General features: G+C 43.9%; 1 protein-coding gene across 1 annotated transcript in view; it reads right to left on the bottom strand.

Annotated features, from left to right (window-relative positions):
• Window positions 1–22,189: 22,189 nt before the first annotated feature.
• Window positions 22,190–24,195, bottom strand: part of foxo (forkhead box, sub-group O) — a 697,892-nt gene continuing 695,886 nt past the window's right edge. Inside the window, exons 6-7 of the mRNA XM_080273705.1 lie at window positions 23,379–23,765; window positions 22,190–22,417 (exon numbers count right to left, since the gene is read on the bottom strand). Coding sequence (XP_080129831.1) covers window positions 22,190–22,417; window positions 23,379–23,765 — 615 coding nt within the window. The remainder of the gene's footprint in view (window positions 22,418–23,378; window positions 23,766–24,195) is intronic.

The raw sequence follows: 24,195 nt of genomic DNA, 5'->3' as shown, positions 1-24,195 counted from the left end.
AAACCCTCCCTTCATCATCCTCTCCACTCTCCTTCCCCTTTCCCCTCAACTTCCTCACTTTCCTCTCCCCCATGCTCGCTGCGCTCCTTTCCACCTCCCCCCCACCTCCTCTTTCCTCATATCAGCTCAGTTCCTAATCCCAACAGAGAGAGAGAGAGAGAGAGAGAGAGAGAGAGAGAGAGAGAGAGAGAGAGAATTATTAATTTCTAAACTGACATTTCTGAAACCACAAGTCCAGTACGCAATGATATGCTTAAAACTCGTGCGTCTCATTCAGGTCACACAATGTCTGTAATTTTTCAGATGGCTATCGTCTCAACGCCTTCAGCCAACAGGGTCACTCCTAAGCCGAAAAAAATCGTCTGCCGTTAGTCACAACAAAATTCAAGGTACAGTGGTGCGCAAAAGTTCGTGTCACTTCTCTGCCAGCTGTCAATGAAGGTATCACATGAACTGTTTTCATGTGATACCAATATGGACACAGCAACTGAGTATGAGAAGGGAAGACACTCTCTGTCGTTTTGGGGATGAATGATATATGGAAGGCAGGACACAATGCTGCCATAGAATTTTCGGCGAACTTTTGCTCATGGCTGTACGTCCTTATGCAGAAGGAGTTAATATTAATGATCGTATTTACTGTATGAATTAAGCACGACCTACGCAAAATGCCAGAATTGTTGAAAATATTTATACTATCTTCACCATATGCCTCTTCCCTTCACGAAACCCTCTCCACATCTCCACCCTCCACCAAGCATCCTTCCCCCCATTCCCATTCCTAGAACAACCCCCACAATATTCTTCATCCTCCACCACACAACTCTTCATCCTTCAACATACTATCTTTACTCTCCACCATACCTCTCTCAACATCCCCATCCCCCATCGCGCCATCTCGACCTTTCATCTCATTCTCCTCAATACTCTTCATCATGCACAAAACTCCACCCTTCACTTTACCCTCTCCTTTCTCCAGCACAATCCTCTCAGCACTACTGTTTCTACACTCTTCACTACATCCTCTCTACCTTCCACCATACTCTTTTCTATTCTCCATCACACCACTCCACCTGTCATCACACTCTCCCTCTCCCTATAAACTCTCCATTCTCCACCATTCTACATCACCACAACTCCCCTCCACCACCACCCCCGACCGTACCATCAACCACCCAAAATGCTCTCCACTGATCTATCATTTGTCATCTCCGCTGCCCTCGCCCGGTCCACTTCAGGAGCGATCACCCCCTTTTTGCTCACCCTCTTCTCACTTCCCATTCCCTTCCCTCTTCATTCCCCTTTTTCCATTCCCTCACCCCATCTTATTTCCCTTCCCTTCCCTGTTATTTATCTTTACCCCCTTTATCATTATCCCCTTCCCTCATCCCTTTATATTTCCTTTCCCTTGCCCCCGCTCACTTGACCTTTTTCCTTCTCTCTTTTCCTTCTTTCTTCACTCTCTCTTACTGCCCCTTCCCTCGCCTCGTATCAGTTTCTCTTTCCTATCCTCTCCCCCTCTTCCCTTCCCCCCCCCCCCGCTTCATCCTTTCCACTCGCCTTGCCGTTACTCTCTCTTATTTCCTTTACTTTCATCACTTCTCACTTTCCTTTACATCATCCATTCACCGTCCAGTTCTTCTACCCTCTCACCCTACTCTCACTCATTTTCCCTCACACCTTCTCTCCTCTTCTCATATTTCTCTCCCCTTTATTTCCTTTCTTAGATCTACCTGTTATCCCGTTCCCTTCTTTTCTCCGATTCTCATACCACTTTCCTCACTTTGTTTTACCTTCCATTCTTTATGTTAACTTCACCTCCTGTTGGCATATTCTCTCCCATCTCCCCCTTCCCCGACCCCTGCCCAACCCTCTCCATATTCAGTTTTCCTCTCCATCACTCAGGTTTTTCTCTCTTCCCCTCCTCTCACCTAATCTCGGCTCTCTTACAAAATTCTCTTCACCTCCTTTCCATCATCCCCTTACTTATCTTAGCCCTTCACTCCTCTCCCCCCTCCCTCCCGTCTCTCTCTCTCTCCTTCACCCTCTGAGCTTTCCATTTCCTGTACTCGGCTTTTTTTCCCTCCTACATTTCGCTTTCCTTTCTTCACCCCCCTGTCTCACCATTCAATGTCCCCTTCTCCGACCCACATCTTCTCCCTAACCTTATCACTTCTCACTTCCCTCATCTCCCATACCTTCTCTTCCTCCTTCCATCTGTCTTCACCTTCTATCCTTCCATTCACCCTTACCTTCTCTTCCCTTACCCTAGATTTACACTCTCTCTCCTGCAATTCTTCTCTCTCTCTCTCTCTGTATGTGTGTGTGTGTTTACATGCGGAAACTTGACCCCCTTTAAGGGTCAGTCTCCCAGGGGAGGGGGAGGGGTTATCCACAGGGGTGTAGCTGGAAGTGGGCTTATGTTGGTAGTTTGAAAAATATGAGAGACGAAAAAGCTAAAATCAACTGGACCAAGTTATTGCAAGTAAACAGCTCTGAAGGACTGAAGGATAATAACAAGTAAGGTCATATTATTGACAGAAAAAAAAAGGATTAATAACCACAGTAATAAGCTACCATGGATGTCTGGGTACACTGGATAACTTATCAGTCACAAGAAAGAAGCATGTAAAATATTTAAAATGACAGGAATTAATGAACGGGTTATAAAAACGATACCTATGCACAAAACATTAAGTCTGTACAAAAATGAGATTTCGGAGCACATATGTTCCCTGAGCTAAGGTAAATCTCCCGCCCCCACCCCCACCAACTTTTTTTTTTTTTTTTTTTTTTTTTTTACAATTTAAGGAATATGAAAAAAGTGACGGACCGCACTGAACCTTATATGACAGTCTTTGTCATCATAGCCAAACAATGGTGTCAGTATTTCATGAATCCTTCAAGGGTGTTTTCAAAAGAAAGAATAATATAAACACAGGCTGCCTACACCACAGCGGTCTTATTAAAATCAGAAGATGGCAGATTATGAGCTAAAGAGGACAAGAAATATTAAAATATCTCAAGATAATCTACCCAGTACATCAAATGGTCCAGACCGGCTGTCTCCAAAAGTACTGCAGAAATAATACAGTTTTTTTTTTTGTATAACTAAAGTCTTGAACAAATCATAAACTGAATGCACACTAGCGCGCATCCAACGAAACGGCCAGCAGATCACCCATTCTCTTAAAATGTGATAAGAAATACACCGCAATATAACCGCCTGATTAGTCCAACTTTAGTATTAAGCAAACTACTGGAAAACATTGTGAAATAATGTCTTACAAACCTACAACGAACAACCATCACATAAAACGAACAGCCATCAATGATTCTCTACTAATAATGCTGACTGTGTTTCACTAATTTACTGAAATATTTTTTAAGCATACATGTTGGTAGGGATGCGAAAATACCGTCTGATGTCACTTATTTTATGCGTCAGAAAGCCTTTGATGAGGTTTCCAATGTAAGGCTGATGAAATAACTCAACAGCCCATGGTCTTGTGAAACTTATGTTCCTGGATCAGTGACTGGATGAATAATCGCAAGCAAGGGGCACTGATAACTGGAGAATCTTCAGGTCTGCTAGATGTAGCCAGCAAACTTTCAAATTAACCAGTTCTTAATTTTTTTAACCGGTAAAAAATGGATTCGTTTCTAAAGCAGCTGAATATTACTGATGGAGTGAAAATTGGAGGCTGTAAAATTATTAACCAAGGCAGTGAATGCACCCACAAATATCTGTATAAGTATAATTAATGGAGTAAACAATGGCAAAGAAGTTTAATGTACATAAATGTGATGTACAATACTCTGGTGATTACAGCATTAATACGAAAGCGAATGTTTCATACACAAATGATGGAAGTAGGAAGTAAAGGAAGAGGGATCTATGAGTTTCTGTCGGTAATGATTAGCAAAACTCCCAGCGGCGAATAGCAGTAAGTAACAACACCAACAAGATACAGTATAACCTCAAAACTTTATACGTCACTAATTCGATCACATCTTAAATACTGTGTACAGCACTGACCCCTAAACATTATTATGGACTTGCATGAACTCGAGACGGTGTAGCGAATATCCACTAAAATAATCCCATAACTGCACTAATTTTCCTGCAAAGAATGACTAAGAAAATGAAAGTTCTCCCTCAATATAACGACGACTAAGTGGACATCAAATCCAAGTAACAAGATTATTTAAATAAACTCTACGTCTATTATAAAATTTTGCTTAACACACATACTCTGATAAGATGTAATAGGAAGAAACTCAAAGGTAAAAGATGCAGTACCAATATATGAAAATTTCCTTGCTGACGCAAGGCAATATGCCACCCGATAACCATTTAGACACTACAGGCCTCAACTGAGTGTTGTTTATTTCCAGATGGACACGTACGTAGACGACTGAGATGACTGCTTAATTACAGCGACACTCAGCGATCCTGTGTGTGTGTGTGTGTGTGTGTGTGTGTGTGTGTGTGTGTGTGTGTGTGTGTGTGTTTTCGGAACTGTAAATTCGACAAAAACCACTGTATTTCTCTTTTGGGGTATACACATTGGTCTTTCCAACAATCGTAGTGATTTTCTGTCTTTTCTTTTTGGCTAATATTTGGTAGCGACAGACTTCATCTCTTCCGTTCTTTCCACACACACACATGTTGATTAGATATTAAGTGACTCAGCATGACCCTAGCAGAAGTTAACAGGCCTCTTACATGTACTTTATATGTACACCTATGCACTCTATCTTCTTTGCCTCTCTCACTTTTCCCCCAGCTCTCCTTCTTTTCGTCACTCTTTCTTCACCCCCATTACTTCACCCACATCCTCCCCTTTCCCCCTCCGCCCCTCTCCCTGTCTTGGTCCATTTCTTGAGCGTTATTCATCTGCTTTCTGGTGTCCATTTAGGCGATGCAGTGTGTCGGGGTGTTCGGAAGATGGTGCGCTCTCTCTCTCTCTCTCTCTCTCTCTCTCTCTCTCATCGTGTGTGTGTGTGTGTGTGTGTGTGTGTGTGTGTGAAGGTGAGTCCTATACTGCGATTCGTATGTATAAGGAACACAGAACATTCCGCGCTTAAGGTTATATGAAAGTAATCATGGAATGCCACAGATTAATGCACACAGACATCACTAATACACATTCACTCATTTGTAGTACTACTGCCAAGACAGACAGACAGACAGACAGACAGACAGACACACATACATACATACACACACACACACACACACACACACACACACACACACACACACACACGTACACACACATACACACACACGTAACCTGTATGATCCCGCACCTCACTCTCCACCAACTCACATACACAGCTCGGAGTATCGACTTCCAATAGGAGATTAATGTATGTAGTGCTAGCCATGAGCCCCCCCCCCCCTGCCACCCTACCCTCCAACCTCTTCCCTCTGTCACCCCACCATCAGTCCCCCACTCCACCATCCACCCACATCCGTACCCATCCATCCATTCGGGTTGGGGCCGGTCATCCCCATCCCCACCCAGCTCCCGCTTTTGCACATCCACACCACCACCCCTCTCAATACCACTCACACACCTAGCTCATCCTACCTTCTTGCCTCACTCACATCCCCACTCCCTCCCCTCTTTGTCACACCCACACCTACATCACCACGCCCGTGTCAAACACAAATCCACACCCACACCACCACCTCCTGTCATACCCACCCACCCCTTCTCTGTAAATCCACATCCATCCCACCACTCCTCTGTCATATCCACACACACACACACATGAATCCCTTCCTGGTGCATGGATCTCTCTCTCTCTCTCTCTCTCTCTCTCTCTCATCGCACCGCTTTCTGTCACATCCATACTCGGCTATTTTCCTTCTTATCGAGAGAGAGAGAGAGAGAGAGAGAGAGAGAGAGAGAGAGAGAGAGAGAGAGAGAGAGAGAGAGAGAGAGAGAGAGAGAGCGCACGACAAAAAAAAAAAAAGGTTAAAAAAAAGCGAGGAGGAGGGAGATCTACGAAGCGGAAGAGGTGGGAGTAAGCCGGGGAGGGCAGGGCAGAGGACGGCGCATGTTAAGTAGGTTGTAAATTGTGACCGTCAAAGAGGCCAGCGATAAAGAAAATGGGCGGCTGATGGACGGGCGAATATATGGGAGGATAATAAGAATAGAAATGAGTCGAAATTAACGAAAATAGATGATACGGGGGAGAGAGAGGGAGGAAGGGTGGAGTGTGGGGGAAGGGGGGAAGGGAAGAAAAAATAGTGGAGTGGAGAGGAGAGAGGAGCTAAGGGGAAGGAAGGTCTCTCTCTCTCTCTCTCTCTCTCTTTCTCACTCTCTCTCTCTCTCTCTCTCTCTCTCTCTCTCTCTCTCTCCGGTGATGATGGGAGGTGAAAGGTCCTTGAAGGGAAGAGTAGTGTGGGAAGTGTTGGGAGAGAAGTGTCTGGAGGGAGCAAGAGTAGCGTGTAGGAAGCAGGGCAGAGAGGAGTGGGAGGTGTTTGATATGTGTGTGTGTGAGTGTGTGAGAGAGAGAGAGAGAGAGAGAGAGAGAGAGAGAGAGAGAGAGAGAGAGAGAGAGAGAGAGAGAGAGAGAGAGAGATGTACTGTTAGAAGTGTGTGGAGAGGAAAGACTGGAACAGAGAGAAGAACTGAGGAAAGGGAGGAGTGAAAGGGGGAGAGGAAAAGGGAAAAATACAAGACATGAAAGATGCTAGTGGAGAGAAAAAGAACAGAAAAAGAATGCGAGAAGGGCGACGAAAGAAGGGAGCGGGAAAAGGGGTGATGAGTAAGTTATATGTATCAGGAAGTTTGAGGGGAGAGGAGGAGTGGCGTAGGAAGAGGAGGGTTAAGAGGAGAGTGAGATGTGGGGAGTGAAGGAAGAAAGAAGGGCGGTGAAGAAGGAGGGTAAGTGAAGCGGGAGAGAGGAGGAACGGGATGTCATGCGTGAAGCGAAGTGGTGAGGAGACGGTGAGTGAAGGTGTGTGCGAGAGTAAGGGCACAGAGTGAAGAGGGATTGGGAAGATGGCTAAAGGGAAGTATTAGGGAGAAATATGAGATGAAAGGTCAGTAGCGGGAAAGGTGTGCGAGCAAGTGGTGTGAGGAAAAGATAAAGGGCGAAATGATAGCTGAAGAAAGGCCCATGGGATGAGTCGGTAATCAGAACAATTAAAACTATGTTGAAAAGAATAACTACAAATACGGAATTTGCACAGGTGGTATGAAGCAAGTGATAAATCCTCATCGAAGAAAAATCTACTCCTTTCACTGGAAAGGCAGGATAGGGCTAAGTCGGTGCAAACTAGGCCATTCTTATGCTGGTCTTTAGTTTTTCTCAAATCCCAGATGAACCCGTTGTCCAAATTATATCAGTCCAGCGTAAACGTAAGAGAACCCTAGTTTATGGGACGGCAACCCAACACTAATCTGCAGCTCTCAAAGATTTATGATATAGATTAGTGCCACACATTTTCCAATCCGATCAACGAGACTCGGAGAAAGATGGACACGAAAGGGTAGTTTCTGACTCAAAATATAAAAAGCGGACTGAGTCAAGGGTATATACTATGCGACAAACGAAGGAGGAAATAAAACACATATGCATTTTCTATGTCGGTACTTGCCTCATAGTCTCAGTCACTCCTTTTCGTTATCTTTCACTTCTCCCCTTTGCTACCCATTGTCAATCCTCCCTCCTCAACCTCACTTTCCCCTCCCACCCACTGCTCCTTCACATCTTCCTCTCGGCCTCCTCATGCTCTTTCTAGCCTCTTTCTCTCTTCCTCTCCCTCTTTCCTTGCCTCCCCATCACCTTCTCCTCTTCCTCTCCACTTCAACATATCCCTTCGTCTCAATATCCAGCCCTGCATTTTTCTATTCTCTCTCTCTCTCTCTCTCTCTCTCTCTCTCTCTCTCTCTCTCTCTCTCTCCCTAACTGCCTTCCTCCATCTTTACTTTTCTTCATGCCCTCCATTCTGCCTCCTCTCACTCTCTCTCTCTCACGCACGCACACACACACACACACACACACACACACACACACACACACACACACACACACACACACACACAGCCTGTCTCCCTCCCTACCCCCTTGTCTCTCCACCTCCTATCTCTTCCCGCCCCTCCCTCTCTCCCTCCCTGGTTGACTGTGTTTAGTAAATCATATCCACGTTTCAGTCTTCCATTTGCCCTGCGTCGTTAGCGCCCCAATTTTAATACGTCAGCTCTCATCAGATTAAGTGGCTTTTAGTGCCGCCAGATGTAAGATTTAAGAGACATGGAGAGTGGGGGGGACAAGTGTGAGTCTAGTGGGGAGGTGAGAGGTAGAAGAGGCGAGGCGGCAAGGGAGGAAAAGGCTTAAAGTGGGTGAGAAAGAGGGGCAGGAAAATGGCAGAGCTCAAGGGGAAGGCACGAGGGGTTGGTAGAATGCTGATGAACTGTGAAACATAAATTGGTTACCTGTCAAATTACTTTTTTTTAACGTTTTTCTTTCTTTATGATACATTTAAAAATCCTTTCTTCAGTAAGCTATGCCAGCAGTAGCTCCCGAGAGCTGAACGCGGGAAAGGCGAGGTCCTGGAGGCATCACCTTCTGGTCAGTATCTGCAGCTTTTTCTGCCCGAAGACTGTGTATAACGAGAACAAATGACCAGAATAATACTCTTTGGTAAATTTTTACTTTCAATTCCTGCTCGCAAAGCAAGCTGGATTATATAACATCAATGCAGCATGATCCACTCGTACTATCCCTTACTCTACCTGGCGGGTCGGGATATGTCTGCTGCTGCTTATCATATTCATAGTCTACTGAAAAGATCAGGGCTAAACTTAGCACACATTTCTCTTCAGCTTACGTCAGCTGTAGATAACTGCAGAATTACTTTAACCTTTTTCACCTTCCCCCTTCCCACTGATTACGTTATGCATTATTTCAGAGTAATCTGGTGTGAGTAAGAACAAAGAATTACTTCACAGGTGGGACTGAACTCTTGAACAAGGTTAATAACTTCTTGATGAAAGATTAAGCAATACGACAGACGATTTTTATTTAATTCTAATAAAAAGGCGAATATCAAAGTCAACTATTATGTGAGACTAACGGATACCCAGGACTTAATACTTACTATATCCATGAACAGTTTTTCAATAAATGCTCTCTCAATATAAACTTGCTCTCAAAAGGATTTTCGTAACAAACTCTGCATTCATCCTCATGACGCTTACTGCCTGTGTCGTGTTTCACACTGCAGTGAATTATTCAAAGGGATTAATTTCATTCACAGACTAAAACTGTATTTATTAAGAGAATACAGGATTAAAGGTTCACCCTCAAAAACGATGATTTCTTTAAAATATTGTCGGCATTCCTTCCTTAACAGACTTTTTTTTTTTCCGTATGGTAATACCATGTCTTGGTATGTGGTGGTAGTGTACTAAATGCACTGCTGTGCTGTCGTGATGGACTGTGTATCACGCCACACCTCAGCCACAGTTCACATCCAGCCGCCACACATGTACAATAGGTGTACTAAGGTTTCACTCGTGGGTGGGTTTATTTTCCTTACATAGCTTAATATTTCAGCTACTGTCTGAGGCTGTCGGCTCAAATCTGAATAATGATTAAGTGCTCTGGACAATTTGATCTGATTCTATTTACTATATTTTTGTTACCTGCTGTTGTACACGATTCTTAGAAAAATTGTTATTTAATTATTTATCATTAACCTTAGAGTACAGTATTAGGGTTTCCACAGCCTGAATAAACCTGCTTTATCAAAATCATGTACCTAAATAAATATAAAACAAAGGTATTGTCTTTACAGAACAAAATACCAAAAAGGTTTACATCAAAGACATATTAAATAGTATTCATTTCCACTTAAGGTTGTAGGTAACTAAAGTTAAAGTTTGTGGATTAACCTTGCAGTTAACAAGACAGTATTGGCGGTGTAAGTCAGGGTGCAAGAATGTTATGCTGTAGCTGTATGTGTGCAGGTACAGAGCAGTGAAGATGTGACCCCCTATCTCTACCCCTACAGGATCACACGTTTCCCTTAACCTCGATTGACTACAAGATCATAAAACGTCACCGTACAGAAAGGGTTAATCTGGGTACACGAAACTTTTAGGCATGTCATTCTAGGCGAAGGAGGAATAGCTTCTTATAAGACGTGGAAGGGTAAATGTGAGTGTGAGTCAGAGGCGGACACGGGAGAGGGGAAGGGGTGAGAAGTGGCGGTAGATTAACACAATGACTGAGGGACAGATTGGAACCATAAGGGAAGGAGGAAAGGAGACAGGAGAGAGGCAAATGAATTGGAAGAGGGATCAGACAAAGAGGAAGATGAGGAAGATAAAAAAAAAAAAAGAAACAAAAATAAGAATAGGGGAAAGAAAGATCGGATGAGAAAGAAATACTGGAAGAAAGGGAAGAAATACAGGAAGAGAGGAGAGAAAGACAGGAAATGGAGAAAAGAGGGAGAGGAAAAGAAATACGGGAGAAGGGTATGAAAGACAGGATGAGATGAAAGGAAGATATAAGGGAAATAACATAGGATGAGGAGAAAGAGTGAAAAGAAGATGGGGAATAAAGACAAAAGGAGGTGATTGAAAGACGGAAAGACAGATTGGAAGAGGGAGTTAATATGGCAAGAGAAGTGGATGAAAGGATAAGACTGAAGAAAGGAAGAGAGGGGGAATATGTAAGAGTAAGGTGGGAAGGAAGGCGGGAGAGGCTGGCTGAGGCAATCATGGAGCAAAACGCGGATGAGAAGAGGAGAGAATACGCACAGAAGGGAATGTCAAAAGAATGGAACGAGGCAAAGGAGAGGAGGAGGCCGATGGAAGGAGGGATGAGGAAACGCAGGATGAACAAATAACAGGATAATAACAAGGTGACCAGGATGAAAGCGACAATGTTATCGTAGAAAAGACAAAGAAATTAAATGTGCCAACCTTGAATGAGAACGACTTTCCATCGTATCGTAGCAATTTACAGACGATTTTAATAAGCTAGGTGGAAAGTCATCGAAATGGGAGGAAAATGGAAGTTATAATATTGAACCCCCACTCCCCCAAAAAAAAGTGTTCCACCATTCTGAATAAACCGTCAAAAAAAAGAAAAAAAGAAAAAAAGGGAATAGAATAAAAAAAGATGTCACCGCAGTGAAGGGGTTATTAAGGGAGTAAAGTGAAGGTAAAAACAGAGTGGAAAGGGTAGAGAAAATGTGAAAATGATTATGAAGATGCAAGAGAGAGAGAGAGAGAGAGAGAGAGAGAGAGAGAGAGAGAGAGAGAGAGAGAGAGAGAGAGAGAGAGAGAGGATGAAACTAAACAAGACTACATACTAATAAATCATCACCATCTTCATCTTCACCATCATCATCCCACCCCAGTTTGTGGCGTGGGAGGTTCCTGGTGTGAAGGTGGAACGGTTCTCATATCAAACATATAACAGGCAAGCATATGAAGCAAGCAGCAAGGTGAAAGATAGCAGAAGAAACAGCATACTCGTGTGTGCGTGTGTGTGTGTATGTGTATATATATATATATATATATATATATATATATATATATATATATATATATATATGGACACTTCTTGTGTTACTTCCCAGCTGAGAAAAAAACACAATTCAGTACAAAACAAAATGTCAACGACCGACGGAATTATCGTCCTTTTTTCATCTCCTCACCCAAAAGAAAAGTAAGAGAGACAGAATCAAAACACCGAATACGACACGAAGCAAATGAAGGACAAAAAATATAAAATAAAAGGACACCATCATCCTGCTTTTTGCCTCCCCACTTTCAAGGGAAAAAAAGAAGAAAAATAAGAAATTGTCTTGGCACCTCGGTCCCTCCTCAAGACGCAATTATTGGCACTCTATTAATAATTTGGATACGTTGTTTTTCCGCCTCCCAGAGATTATAATTTGAGTCTCGCTCTGGCCCGCCAGTAATTGTCCGTTTGATGAGATTCCACACCACTTAGGAAGGGTTAAAGTGCTATTATTTTTTGAAAAGTGGCGGGAGGAGGGGAGGAAGGAATGATAGCAAGGGAGAGAAGGAAGGTAGGGAAGGTAAAGTAGAAAGCGAGGGAATGAAGAGGAGAGAGGGAAAGAAAAGTAAGGAGGAATGATAAGAAGGGAGTGATGGAAAGGTAAAAAGAGGAAAAAAGAAATGAAATGATGGCGGGGAAGCGATAGATGTGGGGGGGGGGGGGAGGAAGGGATGGAAGAGTAAGTGGGAATGACAGAGTAACGGGAGATGGAAGGGAAGTGGAAAGAAAGAAAGAAAGGGAGGAAGGGCAAGAGGGGCGTCTGTGATGGAAGGGTAAGAATGGAGGGAAGAACGGATGCATAAGGGAGAGTTGGAGGGGAGAAACGAAAGGGAAGAATGAGAGAAGTGATGGAAGGGAACGAAGGAAAGAGTAAATTGAGGGAAGGGACGTTAAGAGTGGTGGAAAGCCTTGGAGGGGAAGATAAGAGGAATTGGGGGATGGGAAGGTAGGAAGGGAAGAGGTAGGAGGAATGGGATGGAGGGGTAGAAAGGGCTGGAGGGAAAATGAGGAGGGAGGAGGGAATGGCAAGAAAGGAAGAAGTAAGTAAACAAGCAAACAAGGAAGATAAAAGAAAAAAAATGGAAATGAAGGAAGGAAAGATGGAAGGAAGAAAGGAAGGAATTATGGAAGGAAGGAAGGAAGGAAAAAAGAAAGGATGGAAGGAAATATGGAAGGATGGACGGAAGGAAGGAAGGAAGGGAGGAAGGAAATATGGAAGGAAGGAAGGAAGGAAGGAATGGCAGAAAGAACATGTAGGGTGGAAGGAAGGAGGCAAGGAAGGACGGAAAGACAGGGCATGGAAGGAAGAGGGAAGGGAAAGGTTAAAGAGGAGAAGGAGGAAGAGGAGGAGGAGGAGGAGGAGGAGGAGGAGGAGGAGGAGGAGGAGGAGGAGGAGGAGAGAGAGAGAGAGAGAGAGAGAGAGAGAGAGAGAGAGAGAGAGAGAGAGAGAGAGAGAGAGAGAGAGAGAAGGGAGGTGAAGCCTATGAGATGGATGACATAATCTTGAGAAATGACACTGGTAAGGACATCTAAGAAGAGAAATACAGAAACATAAACTGGGCTATGGAAAAGGGGAAAAGGAGAAAGACGTTCGAATATTTAGATTCCATGATGAACAATTCTGGGGACTTAAATCAGATAGTCATTGCTGGAAATAATAAGGGAATTGTGTCAGAAGAAAGAATGATGACATGGTAGTGGCGAAGGAGAAAGAATGAGAAGGAAGGAGAGTAATGGAGAGTGTGAAGGAAGAAGAGGGAAGAAGAGAAATGACGATGATGATGATGATCATGACGATGATGGTGATGATAATGATGATGATGATTATGATGATGATGATGATGATGATGCATCAATAGTAGGGGGGAGAGAGGAGATGGAGAAAAGAACAAAAGCAGAATAATCTAGTAAATGGGAATATCAGCTCACATTAAACTGAAACCCCAAAACAAAACAAATCTAAGATACTAGTAAAAATGCTAAAGTCACTCCCGATGGAACACGAGATAATATTGCTGGCACAATAATTCATCCCATCACCTTACCACGTTCAGTACGGTGACATTTTTTATTTACTTAGTTCTTGAAAACTCCAACGATCCTATTTAGTCCGAGATGAACTTCTAGAGGTAGTCTCAAATTGTAAAGGCGTTAATGGATTTTGTGTCTATCCCTTTCACTACCCAACGTTTCTCTGAGCCAACTACGACCGTCTGGTGGTATGTAGAATATTACAAGAAAATAAAAAAAGGACCACAGTGATGATGTGAGAGTAACGCTGGTGATCTTTAGAAAACAAGAAGATAGATTAATCGTTCTCGTCTGTCCTCCAGGTTTACAACCATGTTGCTAGAGCGACAGGAGACTCTGTAGCACTTCTTAGCTATTTACAAGCACGGGACCCTAGATGGCCACTCCCCCTGAGGGAGAAGACCCCAAGGTTCCATTGTACCCACTAAACCTGAGCATCTCCTTCGGCCCATTTCGCCAGGGATATATTCCCTACGGATCTATTTCTACCATGAACCTATTTTCTAACTACCCGCCCACACAACAACATTGTCCACCTCACCAGTTCGTCACCCATCCGATCCGTTGTAGCTACTAAGGATATGGCTGCAGAAAAAAAAAAAAAAAACGGTAATTAGCAACTATGTTTCCACCATGTTGATTATTTCTAATAATCTCTAATCTTGGCAATCACAGACGCTACTTTAGCAACCGTTATGTAAACATCTAAATTTGTCGTAAAATGTTACACCTGCTAGAGCTGTTTAGAGAATTCTATATGCATCCCCTCGATTTCCGCTAGATCAGACAGGCAAACTCTCTGTTTTATATAAGTATGGATTATTCAAATTAGAGTTAAACACTCACTTGCAAGATACTTGCGTCGCTTTAATATTAACACAATTTCCATCGGTAACATAGCAGAGCATACTGAGATACAATGTTCGTAGGAAATCGCTAAGGCAGCAAAGTTACTGTATGAAACCTCTAACGCCACTAATAACACAGCCCTTGATGTTTTTGTCTCCGCACCAAACCCCTTCAGTATGATGACGCCTATTTACATTTATTTACTGCTGCCTCCAGACGAATTTATACAACTTAGCAAAGACCTGTGATACTGAAGGGGTGGATGAAGGCTGTATCAACCCCTCTTGTACGAAAAGCCTCCTGTAAGCAGAATTATATACTGTAAACTGCAAGAACAAAATTATATATCTCAGCCTGAAGGTATTAGGAAGCTCCCTCTACCCACTCTCACTCAGCACGGCGACCACACCTACACTTTATTCCTCTCACCCCTACCTGACTGTGAGAGAGAGAGAGAGAGAGAGAGAGAGAGAGAGAGAGAGAGAGAGATCACAGCCACTCTGGATAACCTCTGTAATTATAGCACTGGTAATACACACATCACTGGCAAAGGAATAACAACATAAATACAAATATAATACTGAACGAGGTGTCAAAAAGTGAAAATAAATGAATAATAAAGTGAGGGAGCGAGCTGAGTGAAAAATGTGGTCCTACTCCTGGCTTGATTAATCATAACCTGGATAAATTAATCATATCATCAATCTAATCACTAATAGAGGCAGGGCGGCTGAGAGAGAGAGAGAGAGAGAGAGAGAGAGAGAGAGAGAGAGAGAGAGAGAGAGAGAGAGAGAGAGAGAGAGAGAGAGAGAGAGAGAGAGAGAGAGAGGTATTTCCTTAATGACAGCTAGATCATTTATTCCCTCCTTCCTTTTATCCCTCCCCTCCCGTCCCCTCCCTCCCTCCATCCATTCTCCCCCTTTCCCTCCATCCATTCTCCTCCTCCACTCCACCATCTCCTCATCCATCAATCCCTCCCTCCCTCGCCTCTAGATATTCTTCATTTCCTCATATTCCTTCACTTTACACTCTCCTCAGTCTTTTCCCTCTTACTTATGTTCCTTCCCCCCCCCCTCCTCAATTTTCCTCCTCCTTCTGTCTCTCTTCTTTCTTCACGTTTCCTCTCTCTCTTCCTCTTTATCCATCACTAACTCATTTCCCTCCTCTCTCATTTACTCCCTCACATCCCTTCTCATCCTCCTCTTCACCTTACTTCTCCACTCTGCACCCGCGTTTCCCCTTTCCTTTTTCTTCTTCCTTCTTTCCTCCCATTTCACTAGTTCTCTTCCCTTCATCCCTTTTCAAACTGATCCTTCATTCTCCTCTCTATCACTCCCTTCCTTCTCCCGTTCCCTTATCATTTACTCCAATATTCTTCTTGTTCTCTCTTATCTTTCTCCTTCACCTCCATTTTCATTCCATCTTTCTCCCTTCGTGTTCCTTTCTTGCACTCTCACTCCCGTTCCATTTCTCCCTCCTCCTCCTCTTCCTCTTCCTCCTCCTCCTCCTCCTCATCATCATCATCAATTTCTCTCTCGCCTCCTTCCTCTCCTCTTGCATTCATTAGCCCTCCTATTCTTCCACTTATCAGTCCTCCTCCTCCTCCTTCATTATACCATTTTCGCTTCTCTTACACATTAACTCTTTCCTTACTTTCTTCCTTTTAAACAACTTTCTTTCCTCCTTCATCCATTCTTTCCTCCATCGTCTTTCCTTTCTCTGCTTCTCATCTTGAATAAACATCGTCACTCCTTCCCTCTACCTCTCTACTTCACACATCTTTTTCCTAATCATCATCATCATCATCATCGTTAATGCTCATCATGCCCGTCTGCACCTCTCTGTCTCTCTCTCTCTCTCTCCTCCTCCTCCCTGTGTCTCACCCCTCTGTCTAATTTCCTTTTCAATAATCGCTGTTTTTTCCCGTTTTCTCCAAGTCATCCTTCCATCACCCAAGCTACTCATCAATCAATTACTCCACCATCTTTCCATCACCTTCCCTTGCGCCCTTGTTTCATCTCTCCCCCCCCCTCTCTCTCTCTCTCTCTCTCTCTCAATGGCCCATAAACCCCTTCACTCCGATGACGTATTTTTCTGTTATTCTGATTAATGTAAATACAGGTATATTCAACTCAGGAAATACCTCCAGTTTAGTGATGCTAATATCTCATCTCTGCGCTTCGAAAAAAATATCTCAAATTGAAGGGGTGGTCTCTAACCCATTAGCTCCCAGGGTTCCTGTGTCAGGGATTGTGCTGGATGGGGACTAAGCGTACTGCCCTCCGCCTTTCGGCTCATGGTCGGGAAGCTCATTGGTTCCTATCCCGGGGTTCCCTTCTTTATTAACTTTTGAAAATGCCCAGTTCCTTCCTATACTGAGGACACTGGACGCAAATGGGTTCCTGTGAGGGCGTATTTTTAAACTCATTTCGTGTTTTCTTAGGACGATTATTATTATTATTATTATTATTATTATTATTATTATTATAACAATTATTAGTACTACTACTATTATTATTATTTTTGCCTTTGCGTACAGAGTGAAAGGGATGAGGATTTTATGTACAGTGATCTGTCCCGTCAGAAGTCCCTCCAAAGCTAAAGAAAATCGTCCGGAGGTTGCAAACATAAAATAAACAAAACTCCCTTTGACTGGTGAGGCTCACTCTACTTCTTACGTTCACTGCCGTCACACCAATTCTTCCCGTATTTTCGTTTCGTTGGAGAGGCTTAAATCATCCGTCCTCTTTTCCTCTTCCATAATGAACAAGAAAGTGGCTGAGCTGATGGATGATGTTTATGAACTCTTTCCATCCCACGACATCTTTTCTCCTTTATTATCACCGCCAAATGAGCTTATTTAGTTCAGCAGAGACTTCTCGAACTAGAGGATTAATCCCTTTATTACCACGGAGCTCTAATATACTGATGTAAGAATCTGTCAGCAGCAAGAATAAAACACAAAACGCCATGAAAGAGTTAATATGTGATGGGAATGGCAAAGCAGGTAACGTAAAGGACCTCAAGATACTGGTGGTGGTGGTGGAGGGCAGGGGACTGAGGGAATATAAGCTTGGAGAGTATGGTTTATGTGGAAATCTAAAACTGTCCCACGTAACACTACTGTATTGTTCAGCCATAATTTTAATCTTGCAGTTTGTTAATTACTTCTCTTTACTTCAAACAAATAAAGAAACTAATGAAGCGTACTGAAGGCTTGATAAGGATAGCGGGTGTACTGTGTTATGGTGCTCTTGTGGTGCCTGGTCATCCGCTCACACACCACACCACACCACACACCACACCACACCACACCTCACCACCGCCACCTGCTCACGCTCTCATTAGCCTCGTTAATGCTCGATCTCAGGGCCATTAAAATAGTTACAAGTCGATCAGCTCATACTTAGCATTTTTTTCTTCCGCTTAAACTTTAACATGGATGGAATACAAACTTGAGACGAAATACTCTGTTGGGTATTATGAGCCAGAGGGTGACTTAGCGTTGTGAATACAGTGAACAAGATCAAAGGAACAAATGATTCCCTCTCTCTCTCATTATATATATACATAGAGAGAGAGAGAGAGAGAGAGAGAGAGAGAGAGAGAGAGAGAGAGAGAGAGAGAGAGAGAGAGAGAGAGAGAGAGAGAGCAGACAGGCTTAAGGGCCAATTTGACTGGATCGCCAAGAACAGAACACGTGCCGGTACTGAAATAATTTTGGTGTCTGACGGTATCCTATCTTTTTGTGATTATCTGCCTGTCTTTTGACGCTCTTTGGGCCCTAAAACAATCTTAAAGGTCTTTGCTGAAATTCAGAAAAGAGACTCGCGTCACCTGGCCCAGGTACAGTGGATAAAAAAATTATAGGTGCACATTCCGTGGGAAACAGACCACAGACGATGAATACTGCGTTATGCACGTTGGTTCCAATCCATGCGATTAGTGCAGGATACTGCTTTTTTTGAAGATGTAATTTACAGGTTTTCCTACCTATCCACACGAAGTATTCCTATTATATACATATTCACATGAAAATATATTAATCTTCTTGAGACAGCACGACCTGTATTGATCATTTAGGTTTAGGCATCATCGTACCTCTCCAGCGCGATACTTTTTTGATCAACCGTACATATATGGTAATTTTCAGGCCAATCGGCTCGGATGTTAAAACGTGAAGCCATGACACCAGGCGTTGGTAAGATAAACGAGAACACCACAAACACCATTGTTAACACCAACACGAAGCAGAAAAAAAAAATCCCTTTGGTAAATGAAATCATTATTAGAACATCGTCTTCAGGAAAACGGGAAAACAGCATAACAGTGACCTACACTACCGTACTAAAAGTCACAATCACTCCAGAAAAGTCAATATATCGTAGCAATAACACTCATTCCCACAATACCCTTTTCAAGGTTTGGGCGCCAGGGGCTGGTCTAATGTAGTCCACTATGTAAGTCAGTTAATGGCCAGCTTACCTTTCGTGGTGCATTACAAGAAGAATGAACTAGTTATCAAACGGGGCTCTAACCAATGCGCAGAAGGCATGGCTTTCACTCCAACTGCGTCGTTCTAACCACTAAATCTGATGGAAAGATCTTAACAGCATATCCTTCCCTTTGATTTTATAGCACTATACATATGAACCATATTTTTCTCGTCACAGCTGACAGGTTTGAAGGATGGTTGTGGCCGAGATTATATATTATGGTTACTTGTATATAATTTCCTCTTGATGTTGTACCGCAGAATGATGACGATGAAGAAACTGTTCCTTAGCGTAAACCACAGTTTGTCAGGTAATGAGGGCGTTATGTCGCTTTGAAGAATGTAAGTCCTACGCGGATATTTTTACCTTAAGAGATAATCTGACCTTCAGTATAAAGCAGGTCGCACCACGTACAGCGCACTAGCGTTTGTGAATATATTATCCGAAATTTAATCAACAAAAATTGTGACCTTACTCTCGCAGTGATTTACATTTTGAAATATAGGAGGAAATGCTTTGAAATAATGGACTGTATAGCCTATTTCACTAGCCTGATATTAGTTTCTACTTTACCATCCATATACAATATTTTTTCAGTCCTTACCAGGCATAATTACCAGACGTATCGAAACATGGAAAAACACCGCACGGAACTGGACAGCAAAACAAGAAGAAGAAACCGAGGGAGGCGACAGGTGAGCAACGGTAGACATGACGAACGGGACAAAGCTGCTGCGACTGGGTTAGAATATTATGAAATAGTGCAACAGTCGGTCGCAGGAATATGACCAAGAACTGAATCACTTTTTACAGACGGAAAAAAATAAAAAAAAACAGTGTTACGGCAGTGGTATGGTGGTAGGATCTGGATGGAGATAATATATCTGAAAGTTATGTGCAATGAAAACGGGATGGAACGATCATGGCTCGGTGGCAGACTGTTCGTCCCCCAATCTGCGTAAGCCCTGAGTCAGGGTTCGAACACATGCTTTTGTGGACAGTTAAAGTGTGTGCTGGTAGTGTCATTTCATGTTCTGGGATATGTTCGCACCTCTCGGTTTATATCAGCGAGACAGACTGACACGCACAGACTATAACACTTCGATTTCCATTTGCATCACTCAGTACAGGGAGTCCTTACTCATAGGTACTTCACCAGATGAGGGAGGAGAGGGAGGTGAGAGAACAGGGAGGTAGAGAAAGCAGGGAAGGACACAGAGAGAACAGGGAAAAACGGAGACAGTATGACAGCAAGGTGGGAGGTAGGGAGAACAAAGGGAGGGAGGGAGGGAGAGAGAGAGAGAGAGAGAGAGAGAGAGAGAGAGAGAGAGAGAGAGAGAGAGAGAGAGAGAGAGAGAGAGAGAGAGAGGTAAAGGAAACAAAAGAGGGAGACAGAGAGAAAAGGAAGGGGGAGACAGAGATAGCAGGAAGGGGGTAGACAGAGAGGGCAGAAGAAGGAAGAAAGAGAGAGCATGAAGGTGAGACAGAAAGAGCAGGAAGAGGGACACAGAGAGAGCAGGGAGAAAGAGAGGGGTAGCGAGAGGCAGGGTGGTAGGTAGGTAGGTATGTGTTTGCGTCCGTGTGGTAGGCTACCCCACTGGCGACACCATTGTACCCCTGACGTCTTGTTTATCCCGGCCAGAGCCGCTGTATAAGTGCCGCTTGTAATATTAATCCGCCCCCCTCCCATTCATGGCACCGCTACCACCCAAAGACAAATGGTGTGCTAAAGTTCAACAATTAATCACACTTGGAGGAAATAGGCTGGGGTGGGGGTGGTGTTGTAGTCTGTGTCTTTACTCTTAACTCGTCTTCTCTCTCTCTCTCTCTCCATCTCCGACCGATTATTTAGGCCCAGTTTTTATTTAGTTACATCGGATTAACTCCTGTTTAAAATACGCAATGCTCCATTCACTGGACGCTCGAGTATGTTCCCTGACTTCACCCTCCCCACAGTCCCCTTGCTTCACCCCCAAACAGCCCCCTTGACTTCATCCTCCACACAGAAAGCTCCCTTGACTTCACCCTCCACACACAAAGCCCCCTTGACTTCACCCTTCACACACAAAGCCTCCTTGACTTCACCCTCCACACACAAATCTCCCTTGACTTCACCCTCCACACACGAAAGTCCCTCGACTTCACCTTCCACGCACAAATCTCCCTTGACTTCACCCTCCACACACAAAGCCTCCTTGACTTCACCTTCCACACACAAAGCCCCTTTGACTTCACCTTCCACACACAAAACTCCCTTGACTTTACCCTCCACACACAAAGCTCCCTTGACTTCACCCTCCACACATAAAGCTCCCTCGACTTCACCCTCAACACAGAAATCCCCCTTGACTTCACCTTCTACACATAAAGCTCCCTTGACTCCACCTTCCACACACAAAATTCCCTTGACTTTACCCTTCACACACAAAACCCCCTCCACTTCACTCTTCACACACAAAACCCCCTTCACTTCACCCTCTACACAGCACTCTTGACTTCACTCTCGACACACACACACAAACACACACACACACACACACACACAACTCTTGACTTCATTCTCCACACAGCCCTCTGGACCTCATTCGCTACACCAACAGCTTACTTGGCTTTACCATGCACACAGCCCCTTGATTTCATCTATCACACACTCTTCTTGACTTCATCCTCCACACAGCACCCTTGACATCCTCATGCACACAGCCCCCTTGACTCCACCCTCCACTCAGTCTCCAAGACTTCGGCATTTGATGGAAATAATACACTGAAAGCACGGTAGGATGTAAGTCCCACTACCAAATTTCAGAACTGTCAAACTAAAATTAGCTTCATTTCTCATGCAGATCCACTGATAAACACCGACGTCAGGGGAATAGATTAAAAAAAAAAAAAAAAAAAATTCCACAGTACATATGGGAAGAAGCTTTGATGGCAAGTGTTCGGAAACCGTTCAGGATTAATACCTGAGAGTTGCTGCATTTCGACTTTAACACCCTAAGCCTGAGGCGTCACCTGCAACGAGATATACAGCACAGAAACGAAGGCAAGTAAAATCGAAGCTACAGGTGTCTCATCCCTTGGTTCTTTCTGAAATTATGAATTTAATAATGAAGGCTCAGTTGCAGCCTCCCATAACCGATGTCGCAAAAGTTACAAAAAGGATGCATGCAAAAACATCCCTACACCCAACTGCAGTTTTAGACTAAAACACAAAAAATGAAGCCTTATCACCAGTACTTACCCACTGGCCTCTAGCGCACCCACTGGTTTCCCGCTGCGATGGACGAACATGGGTACGTCATCCCGGGCGGGGCATTCATCTGAGGGGCGTCAGGATGGGCGTGGGGAGCGGCGTGAGCGTAGGCGGGAGGGTGGCCGTGAGGGTGATGGCCGTGATGGTGGTGGTGGTGGTGGTGATGGTGGGCTTGTGGAAAGGAGAAGTCCAGGTTGCCTTCCACTTGAAGCTCGTGCTTGATTACCTGCAAATTATTATTGGGTTTCACAAACTAGAACACGACCACGGCAATTGTGAGAAAACATTCATTTCTCATCAATGAGACCTACTGGATTTTCAACCAATGCCATGAAATACAAATATTTCTTATGTGAAGTAAAATCGAGGCAAAGACGGGGAAAGAAAAAGCAGACCATTCAAGAGGTTTAGAAGTTTTAACTACCATTCAATAATCTACAGTACAGGGTGAAAATGGACTCAGGCACTGTTGTCTGTACCATATTAATGAAGCTAGTGAAAGTAGACATGATTCTTTAGTACTGTGACGGCACTATATGCCGGTGACAGTGGCAGTAGCATGCACGAGACAGAGAGAGAGAGAGAGGCGCTGCCATGCAAAACCCGCCTAACATCGTTCGTTCCCTTAACCTCTACAGCCTTCAGTATGATGACTAAATGCCTGATTATAGTACTTACTGCTACAATTAGTCAACTATACACATACATATCTGCACACATATGTGCAAATATGCAAATGAAATGAAATACATTTATACTGTACTTGTGAATACCGTACCGATACGTACACATGTATGTATGTGAAATACTTTTTTATATGAGTGTTATTCCCTGAAAAGTAGGCAGATTTAGAGTAGAAATGATATTTTGCAGCAACAGCAGGTAATTAATAATAAAAAATGTAACAAAATGAAAGGAGACTTCGTTAGTATGTGGGAGAGTAAGTAAGGAAAGACATGCAGTTGGCAATGACAGATGTACACAACTACACTACATCCCAACTACAAAGAGCTACTACTCCAGTCTCATCTTCCTCCAGCTTCATAGCCTACATCTGTTCTCGTGATGTGAGGACTACAGCTACTACTCAACTCTACAGCAGTGTAAGTGAAGCAATAAGAGGGCCACAAGTGTCTGGTGTGCGAGTAGTGAGTCAGACAGCAACCACAGACCGGCCCAGTCCCTACCTCCTCCACGTTACAGTCAAGGCCGCCCTGGATGGGAGTGTCGAAGTCAGGAAAGTCTGGCATGTGGCCAGGACCTCCCGAGCCCCCAGGGCCTGGCCCACCGCCTCCGTCACTACCCCCGGGACTGCCGCTGTGGCTCTGGTGCTGCTGTTGCTGCTGCTGCTGCTCGCGGTGAGTCAATGCCGCCCTCAACATGTTGGGTTCACTGCTAGAGGCTGCATGACCACTGCGGCCTGAGTGGGTTGGGTGGGCGGTGTGAGGTGGTTGGGAGGTGGCAGGCGACGGAAAGTTTGGCTGGTGGGCCTCTCCCCCTGGCCCTGGGTAGTGACCTTCCCCTAGTGGCTGCGTCGGCGACAGACTGTGGACGCTGTGGGCTGGGGACATTGCCTGAAACACACCACCACAACACACAGTAGTCACGGGGCACAACGTATCCCGTGCCAAATCACGCACACATAAGCGCAAAAAACTATAAATATTTCATTAATATCAAGCATTTTTTTAATACAATGGTTCTATATATTGTTCTGTCGCTCAAATGTATTTTTTTTTTTCAGCAACTTCAGATTCTTATACATACTAAGGTTAACATTATACTGCTTAGAATGGTGAGTGGATACACCTTTCTCATCACAATAACTCATTCGTCAGGCTTAAAGAAAAAAAAAAAAACTCTCCAAGCTTAGTACTGGGTGAGGCGAACGGGAGCTCTCACTTCTCAAACAAGACTGACCCCAGGTTATCCTCTAATCATTCTGACTTCTGGTTACCATGGCCGTCTCAGTTCACAGTGACTCCCATTTACCTATTTCACTTA

The sequence above is a fragment of the Coenobita brevimanus genome, chromosome 55 (genome assembly GCF_032717465.1).
Source record: "Coenobita brevimanus isolate Jiangsu-jjx chromosome 55, ASM3271746v2, whole genome shotgun sequence".
Taxonomy (NCBI): Eukaryota; Metazoa; Arthropoda; class Malacostraca; order Decapoda; family Coenobitidae; genus Coenobita; species Coenobita brevimanus.
The sequence above is the reverse complement of the archived record's forward strand: the minus strand, read 5'-3'. Positions and strand labels throughout refer to the sequence as shown.